We start from the raw sequence: 20,144 nt of genomic DNA on the forward strand, positions 1-20,144 counted from the left end.
ATTTTAAAACTTTTCCTTAAATGAGTTGTTTACTGTTGAATCGACCCTTCTTTATGAGGGTAAGTTCCACATTATAACTACCTCTTGGTTAAAAAATGATTCTCCAGGATTCATAAACTTTCTGATAAATGAATCTTGCACTCTCAACAATTGTTGCTGGATTGACATTAACCATTAACAATGTGGTAACATTAAGCCAAGCAACAGTGACTATGCTATCTTATTGCTAATCTGGGATAACCTTTATTTTTTGACGACTGTGTTGAGAAATCTTAGTCTCAGTGTGGTCTTTTTGTGGGAATGGACACTGAAAATTCATATTCGTCGATGTACGGTGAGGTACGTATAGTCTGGCTTGGGTGGAAAGATGCTTTCTTTTAAAACTTCATCTTTAACCAAGACAAAGTGTAGAGAAACTGGTATGAAAAGTTAAGGTTCAGAGTTCAAAACAGCACCAAGGTTGAAAACCGGTAAAAAGTTTGCAGATGATACTGGTTGTGTGGTTGATAGTGAAGATTCAAACATACACTGTAAAGTCCTGAGGAGTCTTTAACAGGAATGGATGGGAGAGGATGTTTTCTCTTGTGGAAGAATCTAGAACTAGGGAGCGACTGTTTAAAAATGATTGTTGCTCATTTAAGACAAAGAAGAGCAAATTTTTTCTGGGTCCTTACACTTCGAAACTTGCTTCAAAAGGCAGTGAAGCAAGGTCTTTAAATATTTTTAAGGCCAAGGTAGATAGATCCTTAAAATGCAACAGAGTGAGAGGTTGGAGATGAGGCTACAATCATTTTGTTGAGTGAAGCAGGCGAGAAGGATTCCTGAAACAAGCACTGTACTCTTGGTTCGAATTTGCATGTCTGTATATAAGCTGTAGGATGTAGGAAGCTCTCAGTTGAGGGCTGAAAAGTGGCAAGTGGAATTCAGTGGAGCATGAAGTAATGCAGTTGTGCAGAGCAAACCAGCCAAGGGGATGTACAATAAACGGTAGGATACTGAGAAAATGTAGAGGGACAGAAAGAGACCTTGGAGTGTAAATACACAGGCAGGGGCCATTGTTGCCTGATAGACCATGTGCTTTGTGCTGAGACTGAGGTCTTCTAAGCCTCTCTTGCTCTGAGAACCAAAGGCATGCTGGTGTTCTGAAAATGGTGAAGTTTGTTATCGATGACTGCCTTTGCTGAGAGTGGCTGGCAAGACGTGGAAAGTGGGAACGTTTCCAGGACTTTGCCTTGAGCCTTTGTGTTTGGAGGATGGTGTTGCGCAGTGGGGACAGGTTGCTAGAGGACTGATACTTTGCAGATATTAGCATAAGGGCCATCTCATGACCTTCAGCGAACGCGTCAATAATGACTACGTACTGCAGCTCAATGACTGAGGTTGGAGTGACCTTGGTGGAGGCAACGTAGGTTAAATGTTTTGGTCCTGCAGATTAGCTCCTCTCCAGTGAGGAGCGTTTAGAGGTAAAGTCTAACAGTGCAATAAGAAAAATGGGGAATAGGGCTGAAGCGACAGCAGAGCTTGCTCCCTGCCTGACCTGAACTGAGAATGTTATGTGATGGTCCTGTTGGTTAGAATGTGGCTTGTATGTTATCATATAGCACATGTGGAATGGCCAATTGCCTTTCTTGGCCAAGACATAGAATATAAGTGTAGGGATGTCATGCCAGATCTTTGTAAAACACTACAGGCCGTTCCTGAATTATGAACAGGTTCCGTTTTACAGACGGCCATAAGTCGATTTTGTTCATGTCAGAAAATACACAAAATCACTTGATACAATAACCATACCTCCACAGTAGAACATAGAACAGTACAGCATAGGAACAGGCCCTTCGGCCCACCATGTTGTGCCGAACTAATTAAACGCCTAACTAAAGGTATGGGGGGATGTCAGAGGTAAGTTTTTTTACAGAGCGGTGGGTGCGTGGAACACACTGCCGGCAGAGGTGGTGGAGGCAGATACATTGGGGATATTTAAGACCCTCTTAGATAGGCACATGAATGATAGAGAAATGGAGGGCAATGTGGGAGGGAAGGGTTAGATAGATCTTAGAGCAGGATAAAATGTCGGCACAACATCATGGGCCGAAGAGCCTGGACTGTGCTGTAATGTTCTATGTTCTAAACTCCTCCCTTCTGCCTACACAATGTCCGTATCCCTCCATTCTCTGCACATCCACGTGCCTAAGAGCCTCTTAAACGCCTCTATCGTATCTGCCTCCACCACCACCCCTTGCAACATATTCCAGGCACCCACCACTCTGTGTAAAAAAAACTTGTCCCTCACGTTGCCTTTAAACTTTCCCCCCTCTAACCTTAAAAGCATATCCTCTGGTGTTTGACATTTCTACCCTGGAAAAAAGATACTAGCTGTCTATCTATGCCTCTCATAATCTCATAAACCTCTATCAGGTCTGCCCTCAGCCTCTGCCACTCCAGAGAAAACAACCCGAGTTTGTCCAACCTCTCCTTATAGCACATGCCCTCTAGTCCAGATGAATAGTATTGCAATGAATGGTATTGAATGAGGGCCAATTAACATGAACATTTATTTATCGTCTTCCTCTGCCTAGTTACAGTGGTACAAAATCAGGTGTCCCACGCTCCATGGCTGGTTTTGATGGGCTTGAAGTATCAGTGGATGTTACATTGTTTAATGGAGTATTGTTGCACAAGTATCAATAGAAGCGATTACTCATCAATTTCCAAGGCAACTCTCTCAAGGGCCTCCTGCGGTGAAACAGGCAGCATGTGTTCTTAAGAGACAATGGTGTCTGATTACTGCAGGGAGATTACACGTAAACAGGTTTTCTTCAAGACTGGTTCTTGTTTGAATTTAATAATATTTATGGGAGCTTTATCATATGTATGGGTGCCCGTAAGTTGAGTGTTCATAACCTGGGGAGGGCCTGTAGTTAGGCCACAGTTAAGATATTTAAGATATTTATTTACTAGTCACATGTAGAGAAATGGAGGGCTATGTGGGAGGGAAGGGTTAGATAGATCTTAGAGCAGGATAAAATGTCAGCACAACATTGTGGGCCGAAGGGCCTGTACTGTGCTGTAGCGTTCTATGTTCTAACTTTTTCCACTCTTTCCTTCCCAGTTCTGACATAAAGGTCCTGGACCTGAAAATTAGCAGCTTCTCTCTCCACAGATGCTGCCTGACCTGCTGAGTGTTTCCAGCATTTTCACTTTTAGGTCAGAAATTTTACCAAGAGTCAACCTTTCTCATTCAATAATCTCTCATAATCCCTCAATTTCTCATATGTCAATAAATATTCAAGGTTAGCTCACATGGTGCGATCACAGTTTCTACTGTTGGCCTTGGGTGATATGTATTGGTGGATTGCTGTTAAGTTTTGTCATTCTGCTTCCTCTACGTTGTGCTTCCTGTCAGAAGCCAGCGATGCAAAGAATTCGCTTGCTGGCATCGGTGATCCCGGCCTCCGCCAGAAGTTTGATCCGGGTCGGGCGATTACATGCGTCCGCCACCTCCGCAATGTGCCAAGGTAAGGGCGGGGGAGTCCCCCAACGCTGCGCAGCGCCGGCACACGGAGCCCTGGACCCTCCCTCTGTCCAGAAGCTCAGCAGGAACTCCTAGTGCACACAGACACAGAGCTTCCCCACCGACCTCCTCTGCAAATAAACACTTACACTGACAGAGGACTTTCGACAAGACACCCGAAATTGTTTTACACGTAGTAAAGGACGTCAGTGAGTGTGAAGGCAGGCTTACCCACGTTGCATCAGAGTACAAAAAAACCCTGCTTACTTCCGTGGTTGGCCTTGGACAGGACATGTTCTGTCCCAGAAAGGACGTGGACGGCCCGAGCAGCTGCCACTGGGAAGGTTGTTCCCCTCAAAGGCGGGAGAAAGACAGTGTGGGTTAGATACAGGACATCTGTTTCATTTCCTTGCTATTTCCCCAATATAATTTCTTTTGTACCGGCATTAACTTTAGCCAATCATTTCCATGTGCCATATTTATTGAATCTCTCTGTCTTTTTTTCTGTATCTCACTATTCCTTTTTCTTCATCAATCCTCTTTTGCTGAATTCTGAAATATTCTCTGGCATTGTTGATTTTGTATTTTGGCAATGTTATAAGTCTTTCCTTATGATCAAGTATAATCTTTAATTTACAGCCTTCTAGGTGAGGCTCACACCTTCTCCAGCCTTGTCCATGGTGTTCAGTGCTCTCGATGTGGCCTCCTCTACATGGGTGAGACCAAGCGCAGGCTGGGAGACCGCTTTGCCGAGCACATGTGCTCTATCCGCTGTGGCTGTCTGGAGCTCCCAGTGGCAGCCATTTTAATTCCCCCAACCCATTCCCCCATACTGACCTGTCTGTCCTAGGCCTCCTCCACTGCCAGAGTGAGGCCAAGTGCAAACTAGAAGAATGGAGCCTCATATTCCTCCCGGATAGTCTACAACCCAACGGCATGGACATTGAATTCTCCTCCTCTGACCCTTTCTCTCTCCTGATCTACCCCAGGTCCTCACACACACACACCCCCTTCTTTCCAAACCAAAAAACACGATGGTGCTGGAGTAGCATCCGTGGAGAAAAGCAGGCGGTCAATGTTTCGGGTCAGGACCCTTCTTCAGGACTGAAGATAGGAAAAGGGGAAGCCCGATATATAGGAGGGAAAAACAGAGCAGTGATAGGTGGACAAAAGAGGGGAGGCAGGGTGGGCACAGGGTGGTGATAGATGCAGGTAAGAGATAGTGATAGGCAGGTGTGGGGGAGGAGGGGAGAGCACCGGGAACTTTCCACTGCCACCGCCATAGGTACAACACCTGCCCCTACACCACCTCCATTACCTCCATCCAGGGACCCAAACAGTCCTTTCTGGTGAGGCAGAGATTCACCTGCACCTCCCTTAATATCATCTACTGCATTCGGTGCTCCAAGTGTGGCCTCCTCTACACTGGTGAGACCAAACGCAGACTAGGTAACCGTTTCACAGAACACCTGCACTCCGTCTGTGACCGCAGCCTGCATCTCCCTGTCGCCAGTCACTTCAACTCCCCCTCCCTCACTATCACCGATATGTCAGTCCTCGGCCTCCCCCACTGCCAGGAGAATTCCAAGCGCAAAATGGAGGAACAGCACCTCATTTTCCGTCTTGGAACCTTGCAGCCTAACGGCATGAACATTGAATTCTCCCACTTTAAGTAATCCCCACCCCCCTTACATGCAACACCCCCCCCCCCCACCACCCTTTCCTAGCCTCTTTTTTTTCTACCTTGATTTCCTCTCTCTCCTTACCTTTGACCCATCTCCCGGTGGATCTGCTCTACCCTCCTCCCCCACACCTGCCCATCACCATCTCTTACCTGCATCTACCTATCACTACCCTGTGCCCACCCCGCCTCCCCTCTTCTGTCCACCTATCACTGCTCTGCTTCTCCCTCCTATATATCGGGCTTCCCCTTCCCCTATCTTCGGTCCTGAAGAAGGGTCCTGACCCGAAACGTTGACCGCCTGCTTTCCTCCACGGATGCTGCCTGGCCTGCTGAGCTCCTCCAGCATCATCGTGTTTTTCCTCTGGATTCCAGCATCTGCAGTCCTCTGTTTCTTTTCTTTCCAAACCACCCACACAGTCCCCCCAACACCCAGTTATTTTCCCCTTCCCCACCTTCTCCATCTGCCCGCCACCCACACACCCCTCCCCCTGGGTCCCCTCCCCCCCCCCCACTGTTCCCATCTGCCCTCCCCTCCTCCCTTATCTGGTTCCATGGTCCACCTTCCCCTCCTATCAGATCCCACCATCTGCAGCCCTCTGTTACTCCACCCATCACCTCCCGGCCTCTGTCGCTGTTCCCACCCCTCCCTCCTCCTCCTTCTGACAACATCTCCAATCAACCCCTTCTCACCTGGATCCACCTATCGCTTTCCAGCTCTTATCCCACCCTTCCCCTTCACTTCTTTATACTGCCTATGTCCCCACCTCTTTCAATCCAGATAAGGGTCTCAACCTGAAAGGTCGACTGTTCATTTCCCTCCACAGGTGCTGCCTGACCCGCTGACTTCCTCCAGCATCTTGTGTGTTGCTCCAGATTCCAGCATCTGCAGTCTCCTGTGTGTCCAAAATGTTTAACTCGCTTGAATAGCTGGATCACTTTTCCTGTTGGGTTTGTTGGGTTAAAGGGAAGTGTATTATTTATAAGCTTCGTATTGATTCTTTAAAATTTAGCCATTGCTTGTTTGCTGTTGTACTTTTTAATGTAAGTTTCCAGTCAACCAAAGCTAACACACACCTCATGCCTGTATAGATTCTTCTGGTCAAATTCAAGATCCTGGTTCAGAGTGAGCCACATGGCCTTTTCACCTTTATATAAAATTCTTTCATGTTATAATCACTGTTCCCAGAAAGCCCTCCAATTTACCAGGTCATTAATGTAGCAATAGTGTAAATGGATAGTTGATGGTGGACATGGACTTGGTGAGTCCATGGACCTGTTTCCATGTTGTATCACATGACGACTCCATGTCATCAATGAATCCTCTCCCATTACACAATAACAGACCTAAAGCAAAAGAACAGACGTTGGAGGAACTCGACAGGTCAGGCAGCATCTGTGGGGGAAATGGACAGTCAACATTTCGGGTCTGCAGGTCTCGGTCCTGATGAAGGGCCTCAACCTGAAACATCAACTGTCCATTTCCCTCCACAGACGCTGCCTGACCCGCTGAGTTCCTCCAGCATCTTGTGTGTTGCTCCAGATTCCAGCAACGGCAGTCTCTTGTGTCTCTAAAACCAGACCTAAGTCTGTTGCCTTCCTAATCCCTTAACATTCTGATTTTAAAAAACACCTTCATGAATTCATCCTTCAAGGTCTTCCTGCTAATTTGTTTTATCAGTCTACAGGAAGATTTAAGTTGCCCACGATTATTGTATTACCCCTGCCACATGGACTTAATTTCATGATTCATGCTCTGTCCTACATTATCATTACTGTTTAGGGGTCTTTAGACAACTCACACCAATGCTTTGTGGCCCTTGCTGTTTCTTAGCTCCACACAAAATGGTTTTACCTCTTGTGGGATGGTGGTGCAGCAGTTAGTACTGCTGCCGCACAGCTCCAGGGCCCCAGGCTCGATTCTGACCTCGGGTCCTGGGTGTGTGGAGATGACGGACATGTGTAGGAGAGAATAAGTTGCAGGAGCACAGGGAAATAAGGAAAGGGGAATGGGAAATAATTGGATAGCTCCCCTGAGTGTCAGCATGGACCCAATGGATTGTGTGGCCACCTCTGTGTTATTATAAGTACAAGATAAGATTTGCCAAGCTAAGATCCTTCCTCTCAGCAGCTTTTACTCTATTCCTTAATATCAAGAATATCCTGCCTCCTTTTTTATTTTACCTGTCTTTTCTAAACATTAAATATCCTGGAATATTTAATTCCCAATCTCGGTCATTTTGCAGCCTACATCTCTGTAATGGCTATTAGATCATACCCACTTATTTCTATTTTTGCCATTAATTTACCTACCTTGTTAGGAATGCTCTATATGTTTAGATAAAAAGCCTTCAGGTTTGACATTTTACCATTTTTCCCAGCTCTGACTCTAATTGGAGATGTATCCTTGTGTTTGTTTGCTCAGTCTCTCCCTGACAGACTCTGGTTATCATTCTAATCTACTCACAGACCTGCAGAAATTAAATGCATAGAGTCATACAGCACAGAAACAGGTCCTTTGGCCAACCATGTCCAATTTCTGTGTCATCTGCAAACTCGCTAATTAAACCTCCTACATTCACGTCCAAGTTGTTAAAATATGTTGCAGACAGCCAAGATCCCAGTACCAATCCCTGCGGTACACCACTAGTCACAGACTTCCAATCAGAAAAAAAAACATCCTTCCATCTCTACCCTCTAACTCCTATGACCAAGATAAACTTTGGATCCAATTAGCCAGCTCGTCTTGGATCCCATGTGTTTTAACCTTCTGGATCAGTCTGCCATGCGGGACCTTAGATAATTATTCTCCATTGTGTATTTATCTCAAAAGGTTTCAAACAAGCCAACATTGTGATAGTGGACAGGAAGTTCGCCAATGACTTTGAGAAGTTTTGCTTGGCAAATTATGGGGCACTGCCCTTGCTATACAGAAGCAAGCCTGGTGAGTGGGGAGCACCACCACTCAGCTCCAAATCTGACATAAGGTACGAGCCTTTGCAACATCTCATAATGTTTCTGCCTCAGAAATGACACCAATGTGACTGTAAATAATCTTCACTGAACTTAGGAGAAAGAAATTCACTAGCAGTAAGGTAGATATGACAGAGTACCATGGAGACTTTCGACCCGAAATGTCGATAATTCCTTCCCTCCCACAGATGCTTCTCGACCGGCTGAGTTCCTCCCGCAGATTGTTCGTTTAACAGAGTACACTCTGTACTCAACATTTTCTGTGGTGTCTTCTCAAGTTACATTCAACCTGAATGCAGGTTTAACTTTAACAACACAGAAAGCACTGGAGGAACTCAGTGGGTCAGACAGTATCTGTGGAGGGAAATGGTATTGGTATTGGTTTATTATTGTCACTTGTACCGAGGTATAGTGAAAAACTTGTCTTGCATACCGATCGTACAGGTCAATACATTACACAGCGCAGTTACATTGAGTTAGTACAGAGTGCATTGATGTAGTACAGGTAAAAACAATAACAGTACAGAGTAAAGTGTCACAGCTACAGAGGAAGTGCAGTGCAATAAGGTGCAAGGTCACAACAAGGTAGATCGTGAGGTCAGAGTCCATCTCATTGTATAAGGGAACCGTTCAATAGTCTTATCACAGTAGGGTAGAAGCTGTCCTTAAGTCTGGTGGTACGTGCCCTCAGGACAGTGGACGTTTCAGGTCGAGACCTTCATCTGGACTGAAAGATAGAGGGGAGGTAGTCTGTATAAAAAGGTGGAGGGAAGGGGTGGAGCTGGAGATGGGTGGATCCAGGTGATGGGGGGGGGTGTGATAGGCAGGTGGGGGATGGTGGAGAGTGGGAATGTCAGAAACTGGGAGGTTATCGGTGGAAGTGACAAAGACCCCCCTCCCCTCTCCCCCCATGATCTTTTACCCAGGGTGGGGGAGTCTAAAACTAGAGGGCATCGATTTAAGGTGAGAGGGGAAAGATTTAAAAGGGACCCGATGGGCAACTTCTTCACACAGAGGGTGGTGGGTATGTGGAACGAGCTGCCAGAGGAAGCTGTAGAGGTGGGTACAATTAAAACATTTAAAAATAACAGACGGGTACACGGATAGGAAAGGTTCAGAGGGATATGGGCCAAACGCAGGCAAATGGGACTAGCTCAAACAGACATCTTGGTCGGCATGGACCAGCTGGTCTGAAGGACCTGTGTCTGTGCTGTATAACTGACTCGATGATGCTATGAACGGCACAAGGGACTTATGCTCATTCGTGATATGGGTTGTCCTCTTAATTGGGAGACCACTGACTCCTTATTTAACAATCCCTTCCACCTGTGGATCCCCGTCCCCACTGATGACCAACCACTTTCTTGCAAAATGTTATCTAAATGTTGGGGAGTTGTGAATAAGCAGTATAAGTCTATGAACTGCAGTATAAGTATGAAATATAAAGAGACAAAAAGCAGACAAAAAGCTTTTTGCTAAGTTTAATCCTAATATTACACATATTTTATACATGTGGGTATATAAAGCAAAGCTAACATATCCAAGGAACTCAGGAAATACTGTAGTATAAGGCTGACAGAGGTCTTTATCATTTGGTTAAATTGGGTCACAACATCTCAGTTTTGACTCTTTCACCTCTATTACAGTTGTTGAAGGTCCTGTCTGATGGTGGGTACATTGGTATTGTTGGGTGCATTGTTATCTTCATACCTGGGATTTCAGCATCGCTGGCAAGGTCAGCATTTCTATTGCCCTTCCCGAATGCCCTATGTGAGGCACCACGTTGAAATCTGCATAACTTTGCTGCTCCATTTCAGGGTCAGCCAGATTGCTAAGGCTTATGGAGCATCTCGAGGCCGGACTGGGTAATAACACCAAACATTCATGCCTATCGGATATTAGTGAACTTTACCCAAGCAACTATCCTTGAGTCTAAAGCATAGGAAGGTATCAAACAAAGGGGAAAAGATGCAGAAACAATGATCTTTCACCCTTAGTTTAATGTTTAATCTTGTTGGACATTGGATCGTATCACTAATTTTAAATTACTCCTGATAGTTAATATACATTGGATTTCAGGACAACGTCTAACAGCTTTATGGCTGAAGTTAACATATGAACTGACTCATTTCAGCTTAGATGGAATGTTAAACACTAAAAGAAGGTTCCAGTGCTTCTCTCCCACCAAATTTCCTCAATACCTTCCTATGGCTGTGGTCGAGAAGCAAAACATGATGGTCAGTTGTCAAAAAATGATACTGACAGCAAGGAATACGTTGAAATATGAGTATGTTTTAAACTTACAGACTGTGAAAGGCAGGGGACTAATTAAGACTGCGGTGTTATATTTGAAGCAGACAGATAAATGGGAACAGAACAAGAACACGAGGTCTACCAAGAGGGTGCTAATGAGGTATGGTACTTGAACCAAGTCAATTAGGGGCAGAGCAGTAATTAAGAGAGAGAGAGAGAGAGGGACAGAGAGAAGAAGAGGTTTGAACATTCACTGGATCTTTCCACTGAAGCAAAAGACATTTGTAACAATGCAAAACAATTAGTGTGACAAGGAGTAGCGTTGTGTGTGAGAGAACAAGCATGATAAGGAATAGCTCAATTGGTAGAACTGCAGATAGTGAGGAAGGTTGTCAGAGGATACAGAAGGATATAGATTGGTTGGAAATTTGGGCGGAGAAATGGCAGATGGAGATTAATCCAGACAAATGTGAGGTGATGTATTTTGGGGGTCAAATACAAGAAGAAAGTATACAGTAAATGGCAGGACCCTTGGGAGCATCCCCCAAGAGGTATCTTGGGGTGCAAATCCATTGCTCCCTGAATGTGGCAACACAAATGGATAGGGTGGTAAAGAAGGCGTAAGGCATGTTTGCCTTCATTGGTCAGGGCATTGAGTATAAAAGTTGGCAAGTCACGTTGTAGCTGTATAAAACTTTGGTCAGGCCACATTTGGAGTATTGTGTGCAGTTCTGGTCACTGCATTACGGGAAGGATGTGGAGACTCTGGAGAGGGTGCAGAAGGGGTTCACCAGGACGTTGACTGGATTGGAAAAGTTGGACAAACCCATGTTGTTTTCTTTGGAGCGTCGGAGGCTGAGGGGAGACCTGACAGATGTATATAAAATTATGAGAGGCATAGATAAGGTAGACGGTCAGAGTCTTATTCCCAGGATGGAAATGTCAAGTACCAGAGGGCAGAGATCAAATGTGAGAGGGGGAAATGTTAAAGGTTATTTACGAGGCAAGTTTTTTTTACGTAGAGGGCAGGCAAGCTAAACACCTTCTATCTACCTTATTGACCTTGTCACCATTTTCAGGGAGCTATGATCTTGCACCCCAAGGCTCCTCTGTACATCAACGCTTCTAAGGTCCAGCCAGTATTAGAAGATCCAAAATGCATTAGCTCACACTTGTCTGGGTTAAATCCCATCTGCCGCCATTCCGCCCAGTTTTCCAGCTGATCTATGTCCCTCTGTATCCTTAGTCAACAATCCTTCCTATCCACAATTCCACCAATCTTCAAGTCACCAGCAAACTGACTTATCAGACCACAGACATCCCCATCCAAGTCATTCATATATATGACAAACAACCAAGCTCCCAGCACTGATCCCTGTGTCCACCACTACCCTCTGCCTCCCATCACCAAGCCAGTTTTGGATCCAACTTGTCGACACACCCTGGATCTCATGTGCCCTAACTTTCAAGACCAGCCTACCATTTGGGACCTTGTCAAAAGCCTTGCTAAGGTCCATATATACCACTTGCCTTCATCAATTTTCTTGATAACCTCCTCAAACAACTCAATCAGATTTGTGAGGCAGGATTTCCCCTGCACAAAACCATGCTGACTCCCCCTAATCAGTTCCTGCCTTTCACAAATCCTTTCCCTAAGACTTTTTTCTAATAATTTCCCTATTACTGAGGCAAGACTCACTGGCCTGCAGTTTCCTGGCTTATCCTTATCACCCTTTTTGAATATAGGAACAACATTAGCTACCCTCCAGTCTCCTGGTACATCGCCCGTGGCTAAAGATGATCTCCGTCATTGCCCCAGCAACCTCCTCCCTTGCTGTGCAGGGTGAATGCACAGTCTTTTTCCTAAGGTTGGGGAATCAAGGAATGGAGGACAGAGGTTTAAGGTGAGAGGGGAGAGATTTAATAGGAACCTGAGGGACAACTTTTTCACCCACATTGTGTTCAGTAAATGGAATGAGCTGCCAGAGGAAGTGGTTGAGGCAAGTACATTAACAACATTTAAAAGGCACTTGGACAGGTACATGGATAGGAAAGGTTTAGAGGGACATGGGCCAAATGCGGACAAATGGGACCAGCTTAGATGGGAATCTTGGTCGGCGTGGACCAGTTGGGCTGAAGGGCCTGTTTCCATTGTCACGAACCAGCAACAAAAGAAACACACTGAGCATGATTCAGTGTTAAAAACTATTTTATTAATCACTACTTATGATAATACGTAAAATAAAAGTAAAAATGTTAGTATGTTAGAATTCAAAAATGTTAAACCTCGAACGTTAACCCCAAAACTAAACTCTTCATGTGTGTGTGTGACAAAGTCCCAAACTCCCAGTTCCTGAATGGTTCTTAAAGTTCAGTTCCGCAAGCCATAAGGTGAAACATGAGCAAGGGCTTCTTCAACAACCACCGTTGTCTGAAGATAAGATGTAGATGTAGAAAAACATAGAGAGAGTACATACGAAATCCAAATGTTCCACGATGGAACCCAAACGACACTTCAGTGTTTACTCGGTAGTGACTTCCTCACCCCGAAAAGCATCCGAACCGTGGTCGTCCACATACAAATACCTGTTTCCTTCTACAGGTCAGCAACAAAGTGAACTCCACCGGATTACTTCCAACTTCCATACATGGATTTCAGTGGCAAACACAGTTATTGTTTCTCATCCATTGATAGAGAAAAACAAGCAGGCTGGTGTCTCTCTCTCTTCTCTCTCTCTCCTTCTTCTTCTTCTTCTTTTTCTCCAACAACGTCATTACGTCCTTTATCTTCTATTGACGTAAGCACGCCCCACACACACATACACACACACTCTCTATCTTAAAGGGACTTTCACTGAGTCCGTAACACCTCCCACCTAAAAAAAAAATTTTCCCAAGAAAATTTTAACCGCGCATACAGTTAGTAATGTTAATAATTATCATGCTACACAACTACAGACTATCAGATTAGTACAGATACATGTTTCCCATTTAACATCGGGAAAGACAATCAGCAATCACATTATCTTTGCCTTTAATGTGAGTTATCATGAGATCAAACTCTTGCAAAATTAAACTCCAGTTTAACAGCCTTCTGTTCTTGTTTTTGACTCGGCTCAGAAACACCAATGGGTTATGATCTGTATATACAGTCAATGGTTTCTGAGCGGTGCAAACATATACACTGAAATGTTGCAAGGCTAAAACAAGCGACAGTAATTCTTTCTCTATGGTGGAATAATTCTTTTGATGCTCATTAAATTTCTTTGAAAAGTAAGCTACAGGATGGTCAATATCATCAAGGTCACCCTTCTGCAACAACACAGCTCCTGCAGCTTCATCACTGGCATCTACTGCTAATGAAAATGGCTTTTCAAAGTCAGGTGTTCTGAGCACAGGATGGTAGCATAAAATGGCTTTCAGCTTCTTAAATGCTTCTTGACAAGAATCTGTCCAAACAAACTTTACTCCCTTCTTCAGAAGATTAGTTAGGGGAAGAGCAATATCAGCAAAATTTTTACAAAATTTTCGATAATATCCAACCATTCCCAAAAATCTTCTAACAGTCCTCGTACCTGTGGGAATAGGGAACTCAGATATTGCTTGAACTTTTGCCTGAACAGGAGCTTGCTTGCCTTGACCTACAACATAACCAAGATACGTCACAGTGGCATGGCCAAATTCACTTTTGCCAAGTTAACTGTAAGGTTAGCCTTGGAAAGTCTTTCAAACAACCTTTCTAACGCAGAGATGTGATCTTCCCAAGTATCATTCCCAGTTACTAAGTCGTCAATGTAGGCATCTGTATGTTTTAACCCATGAATCACTGAATTAATCATTCTTTGAAATGTTGCCGGAGCATTTTTCATTCCAAATGGCAAAACATTGTATTCATACAATCCAGAAGGGGTTACAAAGGCTGAAATCTCCCTTCCTCTATCTGTTAATGGAACACACCAGTACCCTTTTAATAGGTCAATCTTTGTAAGAAATTTTGCCTTTCCCACTCTGTCTATGCAATCATCCACTCTAGGAATAGGGTAAGCATCTGACTTTGTTACAGCATTCACTTTCCTGTAATCTGTGCAAAATCTAACAGTTCCATCAGGTTTAGGTACAATAACACAGGGCGAACTCCAATTTGAACTAGAATGTCTAATAATATCATTTTCCAACATGTACTTTATTTCCTGATCAACAAGTTTACTTTTTTCCACATTCATTCGATATGGGTGTTGTTTGATTGGTTTTGCATCCCCAACATCAACATCATGGGTAATTATCGATGTTCTGTTTGGAACATCTGGGAACAGATTTTTAAATTTTAAAATTAATTCTCTCATCTGTTGTTTTTTGTGAAACTTGTAAATGGTCCAACTTCGTTTCAAGGTTCTCCAGGATATTTTGGTTTTTTAGTTTCGATGGAACAATATTTGGTCTAAATTGGCCTTCCTCAACATCAACATCAGGCATTCTAGAAACAACCTTTACACCATCCACCAAGGCCACAACTGAATCCCTCTCATAATAAGGTTTTAGCATGTTTACATGACAGAGTTGTGTTTTCTTGCGTCTATCTGGTGTTTTGATTATATATGTTAGATCAGTCACTCGAGATTCAATAACATAGGGTCCAGAAAAGCGAGCTTGCAAGGGATTATTTTGGCTAGGGAAAAATACCAACACCTTTTGCCCCACTGCGAATGTCCTAGGCCAAGCACGTCTATCAAAATATGTCTTCATTCTTATCTGGCTTGTTTTCAGATTCTCTCTCGCTAGCTGGCAGACTCTCTCCAACCGAGTTTTAAATTTTTTGGACATAGTCCAACAGACTCAAGTGAACTTCCTCATTAACCCATTGCTCTCTTAACAACTCCAAAGGTCCTCTCACCCTATGTCCAAACACAAGCTCAAACGGACTAAATCCGATTGACTCCTGGATCGATTCTCTAACGGCAAACAAAAGTAAATGGATACCTTCGTCCCAATCCTTGGTGTTTTCAAAGCAATAAGTCTTCAGCATATTTTTGAGAGTAGAATGAAATCTCTCCAGAGCTCCTTGAGATTCTGGGTGATATGCAGATGATACAATCTGCTTTGCTCCCAGCTCATAGACTATTTGTTGAAAAATTTTTGACATAAAATTACTACCTTGATCAGATTGGATTTCTTTTGGCAAACCAAACAAGGTGAAAAATTTTTACAAGAGCCTTTGACACCGTCTTGGCCTTAATATTTCTAAGGGGTATTGCCTCTGGAAATCTAGAAGTGGCACACATGATGGTTAACAAATACTGATTTCCAGTCTTAGACTTTGGTAAGGGGCCAACACAGTCTACAATCACCTTCGAAAAGGGCTCCCCAAAAGCAGGAATTGGTTTCAAAGGAGCCACAGGGGGTTTTTGATTTGGTTTACCTACCATCTGACATGTGTGGCAGGTTCGACAAAACATCACCACATCTTTTCTCAAACCAGGCCAATAGAATTGTTTCAAGATCTTCCCTACAGTTTTATTCACACCAAAATGACCACCCAAAGGCATACTGTGGGCCAGGTTTAAAATCTCATTCCTATAAACTTTTGGAACAACAACCTGATGAATAACTTCCCATTCCTCAGTAACAGGAACATGAGGAGGTCTCCATTTCCTCATTAACACTCCATTTTTGACATAATATCCAGTTGGCACCTTTTCAATCTCCTCACATGAGAGAGCTTTTTCTTTCAATTCTGTCAACTCAGGGTCCTTTGTCTGTTCCACCATAAAATCCTTCCTCGACAAAGACAAATCTTTAAATTCAGGCTCACTGTAAGGATGTTGATCCTCCAGTGAAGACAGAAAAGTCTCAGATAAGGCATCAAAATTTTCTTCCTGTTTAGGACTGTCACGAGGAACCACATCAGACTGCACCGGACTGTCTGTCTTGGCTAATTCTTTAGCTCTAGCTCGAGTCACCGCACATGATGGGTAAACATCTGAATTATCCTCAGACTCATCAATCCTTGGTTTGGTTGTTAACCGTACCACAGGATCACTTTCTCCATTTGCAAGGTCATTTCCCAATAACAAAGAAACTCCTTCCACTGGCAACCTAGGTCTTATCCCTATCTCGACTGGTCCTTCTACGAACTTTGACTTTAAAATCACCCTGTGAAAAGGGACAGACATGGTCTCACCTGTAACGCCTCGTACTAGATTTACTTCACCAGTGTCACTTTCTTCACCAAAATTTAAAACACTGTCCAGCAAGAGAGATTGACTAGCCCCAGTATCTCTAAGAATTTTCACTGGCACCTGGGGTGACTCATCATTCAGTGAAACAAAACCCTCTGATACATACGAACGGAATTCTTTTCTCACCTCCTCCAACTTTTCCGCTTTTCCCTCTTGCAATGACTGATCTTTAACAGCATCTCCTAAACCTTTTTGATTTTTAATTGCCTGAAAGCAAGCATTGGGCACAGCTTCCTTCCTTTTCTTCAAAAGGGCACAATTAGATATCACGTGGCCAGGTTTCCTACAGTAATAACAAGTACGCTCAACAGGTTTCTCCAGCCCTGGCTTCTTTTCATCTTTTCCTTTTTGATTACCTCCCAATTTAATCTCTGGTTTACCTGGATTGTCTTTGTAACTCTTTTGAAAGGTTTTAGGTTGTCCCCATTTGGATTTATGGGTTAAAGCATAATCATCTGCCAACCTAGCAGTTTCTGTAAAGTTTCCACTGCCTTTTCATTTAAATATGTTGTTAATTCAGCTGGAACACATCTTTTAAAGTCTTCCACTAGTATCAATTCTGTCAATTTATCATAATCCCCATCTACATTTTTAGCCATGTACCATCGTTCAAAACATATTCTCTTTCCATTGGCAAATTCCATATAAGTCTGATCTGCAGATTTCCTCAAGTCTCTGAATTTTTGTCTATAAGCCTCAGGGACCAATTCATAGGCCTTCAAAATAGCTTGTTTTACCTTGGTATAATCAGCTGCATCCTCAACAGACAAAGCAGAATAAGCTTTTTGAGCTTTACCTTTAATCACACTGTGTACCATAAGAGCCCATCCTTTCCTTGGCCAGTTTGAACTCACAGCAACCTTTTCAAAATGTTGGAAATACTGATCAACCTGATCTTCTTCAAACGGAGGGACTAATCGAACCTCCCTGCTGGCTGAAAAACCATCATCAGAATCAGATTCCAAACTCCTACGCTTCATTTGTAACTCATGCTGCCTCTGTTTCTCCTTCTCCTCACTATCCAGCTCCATCCTCTTCAATTCCATCTGCTTCATTGCTAGATCAGCCTCTATCTTCATCTGAGTTAGCTTTTGTTCGGCCTCTATCTTTAACTGGGTCTGTTCTCGTTCAGCTTCTACCTTTGCCAGCTGCACCTGTGCCTCAGAAATTGCTATTTCACTGCCAGGAAACTGTTTTAACACTTCCTTCTCAAACACCTTCTTTTCCACATAATGGCCAGCTATCAGTCTCTGAATATCTGCCTTTCTCATAGACTGCTTTACTTCTGTAAGGTTTAGCCTTGTAGCAATCTTTATCAAATCATCCTTTTTCGCCACCTCCAATCCTTTTTGGGTTGGTGACTCCAAAAATGCCTTAATATCCATTGCTGCTGGTTTCCACACACACAAGCCAATTAAAAAGAATTTGGATTGAATCCCGAACAAATCTTGTCAATCTGGGGTACAATCCCAGACGACACTCGTTAACCTTGGGAACTGTCCCAGACGACACTCGTTAACCTTGGGAACTATCCCAGACGAGCCCCCAATTTTGTCACGAACCAGCAACAAAAGAAACACACTGAGCATGATTCAGTGTTAAAAACTATTTTATTAATCACTACTTATGATAATACGTAAAATAAAAGTTAAAATGTTAGTATGTTAGAATTCAAAAATGTTAAACCTCGAACGTTAACCCCAAAACTAAACTCTTCGTGTGTGTGTGTGACAAAGTCCAAAACTCCCAGTTCCTGAATGGTTCTTAAAGTTCAGTTCCGCAAGCCATAAGGTGAAACATGAGCAAGGGCTTCTTCAACAACCACCGTTGTCTGAAGATAAGATGTAGATGTAGAAAAACATAGAGAGAGTACATACGAAATCCAAATGTTCCACGATGGAACCCAAACGACACTTCAGTGTTTACTCGGTAGTGACTTCCTCACCCCGAAAAGCATCCGAACCGTGGTCGTCCACATACAAATACCTGTTTCCTTCTACAGGTCAGCAACAAAGTGAACTCCACCGGATTACTTCCAACTTCCATACATGGATTTCAGTGGCAAACACAGTTATTGTTTCTCATCCATCGATAGAGAAAACAAGCAGGCTGGTGTCTCTCTCTCTTCTCTCTCTCTCCTTCTTCTTCTTCTGACTTTTTCTCCAACAACGTCATTACGTCCTTTATCTTCTATTGACGTAAGCACGCCCCACACACACATACACACACACTCTCTATCTTAAAGGCTCTATGACTCTATACACTAGAAGCTTTAGATATTCATCTTCAAGATCTAGGCCAACCTTAAGAGTGTGTAACCAAAGTACTACCAGTACATTTCATGTCCCACCAGGGGCCCTAACACCCTTGACCATTGCTATACAACCATCAAAGAAGCATTCCGAGCCACCCCTTGTCCTCACTTTGGGAAATCGGACCACCAGGCTGTGCTCGTCCTCCCTACATAAAAACAGAAACCAAAACGGGAGGATCCAGTACAGAGAGTCGTGCAGTGCTGGTCTGAGGAAATAGATGAGTTTCTACGTGATTGCTTTGAGTCAGTGAACTGGTCCATGCTCAAAGACTCAGCTGCCAGCCTTGATGAGTATGCCACCACCATCACAGACTTTATCAGCAAGTGTGTGGAGGACTGTGTACTAAAGACGACAATACGGGTGTTCCCAAACAGGAAACCATGGATGAATTGGGAGATCCACTCCCTACTGAAGTTGAAAACTGCCGCACACAAATCAGGTGACCCTGACCTTTACAAGAAATCGAGATATGACCTCCGGAAAGCTATCAGGAATGCCAAGAGACAATACCAGTTCAAAATAAGAGTCCCAGGCCAGCCGTCAGTTATGGCAGGGCTTACACGCTATAACGGGCTACAGAACAAAGTCAGGCTGCATAGCTAACAACAGCGCATCCCTTCCTGATTAGCTTAACGCATTCTATGCGCGTTTTGAACAGAAGGGAAATGGATTGTCACCACCCACCCTGACAGCCTCCAATGCAACTGAACCCATGGTCACTGTTGAGGACGTAAGATCAGTCTTCCGGAGAGTGAACCCAAGGAAAGCATCTGGCCCGGATGGTGTCCCTGGCCGTGTCCTGAGATATTGTGCTGATCAGCTGGAGGGGGTATTTGCAGACATATTTAACCTCTCCCTGCTTCAATCTCAGTTTCCCACCTATTTTAGGAAGACCACTATCATCCTGGTACCAAAGAAAAACAAGATAACATGCCTTAATGGCGACTGACCGGTGGTTCTGACATCCACCATCATGAAGTGCTTTGAGAGGCTGGTCATGACATGCATTAACTCCAGCCTCGCAGAAAACCTTGACCCACTGCAATTCGCCTACCGCTGTAAGAGGTCTACAGTGGACACCATCTCCCTGGCCCTACACTCATCTCTGGAGCATCTGGACAGTAAAGACACCTACATTAGACTAATGTTTATTGACTACAGCTCCGCCTTCAGTA

The 20,144-nt window shown here is 43.8% G+C and overlaps 1 protein-coding gene across 3 annotated transcripts in view; it reads left to right on the forward strand.

The window, feature by feature from the left end:
* The first annotated feature begins 224 nt into the window (after positions 1-224).
* Positions 225-20,144, forward strand: part of dglucy (D-glutamate cyclase) — a 48,054-nt gene continuing 28,134 nt past the window's right edge. For 2 of the 3 annotated variants that reach the window (XM_052011983.1, XM_052012000.1), the window contains exons 1-3: positions 225-339; positions 3,404-3,515; positions 8,026-8,179. In XM_052011983.1, the coding sequence (XP_051867943.1) occupies positions 301-339; positions 3,404-3,515; positions 8,026-8,179 (305 nt within the window). In that variant the 5' untranslated portion in view covers positions 225-300. The remainder of the gene's footprint in view (positions 340-3,403; positions 3,516-8,025; positions 8,180-20,144) is intronic. The other variant, XM_052011993.1, reaches the window with a different exon arrangement.

The sequence above is a fragment of the Pristis pectinata genome, chromosome 1 (assembly GCF_009764475.1).
Source record: "Pristis pectinata isolate sPriPec2 chromosome 1, sPriPec2.1.pri, whole genome shotgun sequence".
Classification (NCBI taxonomy): Eukaryota; Metazoa; Chordata; class Chondrichthyes; order Rhinopristiformes; family Pristidae; genus Pristis; species Pristis pectinata.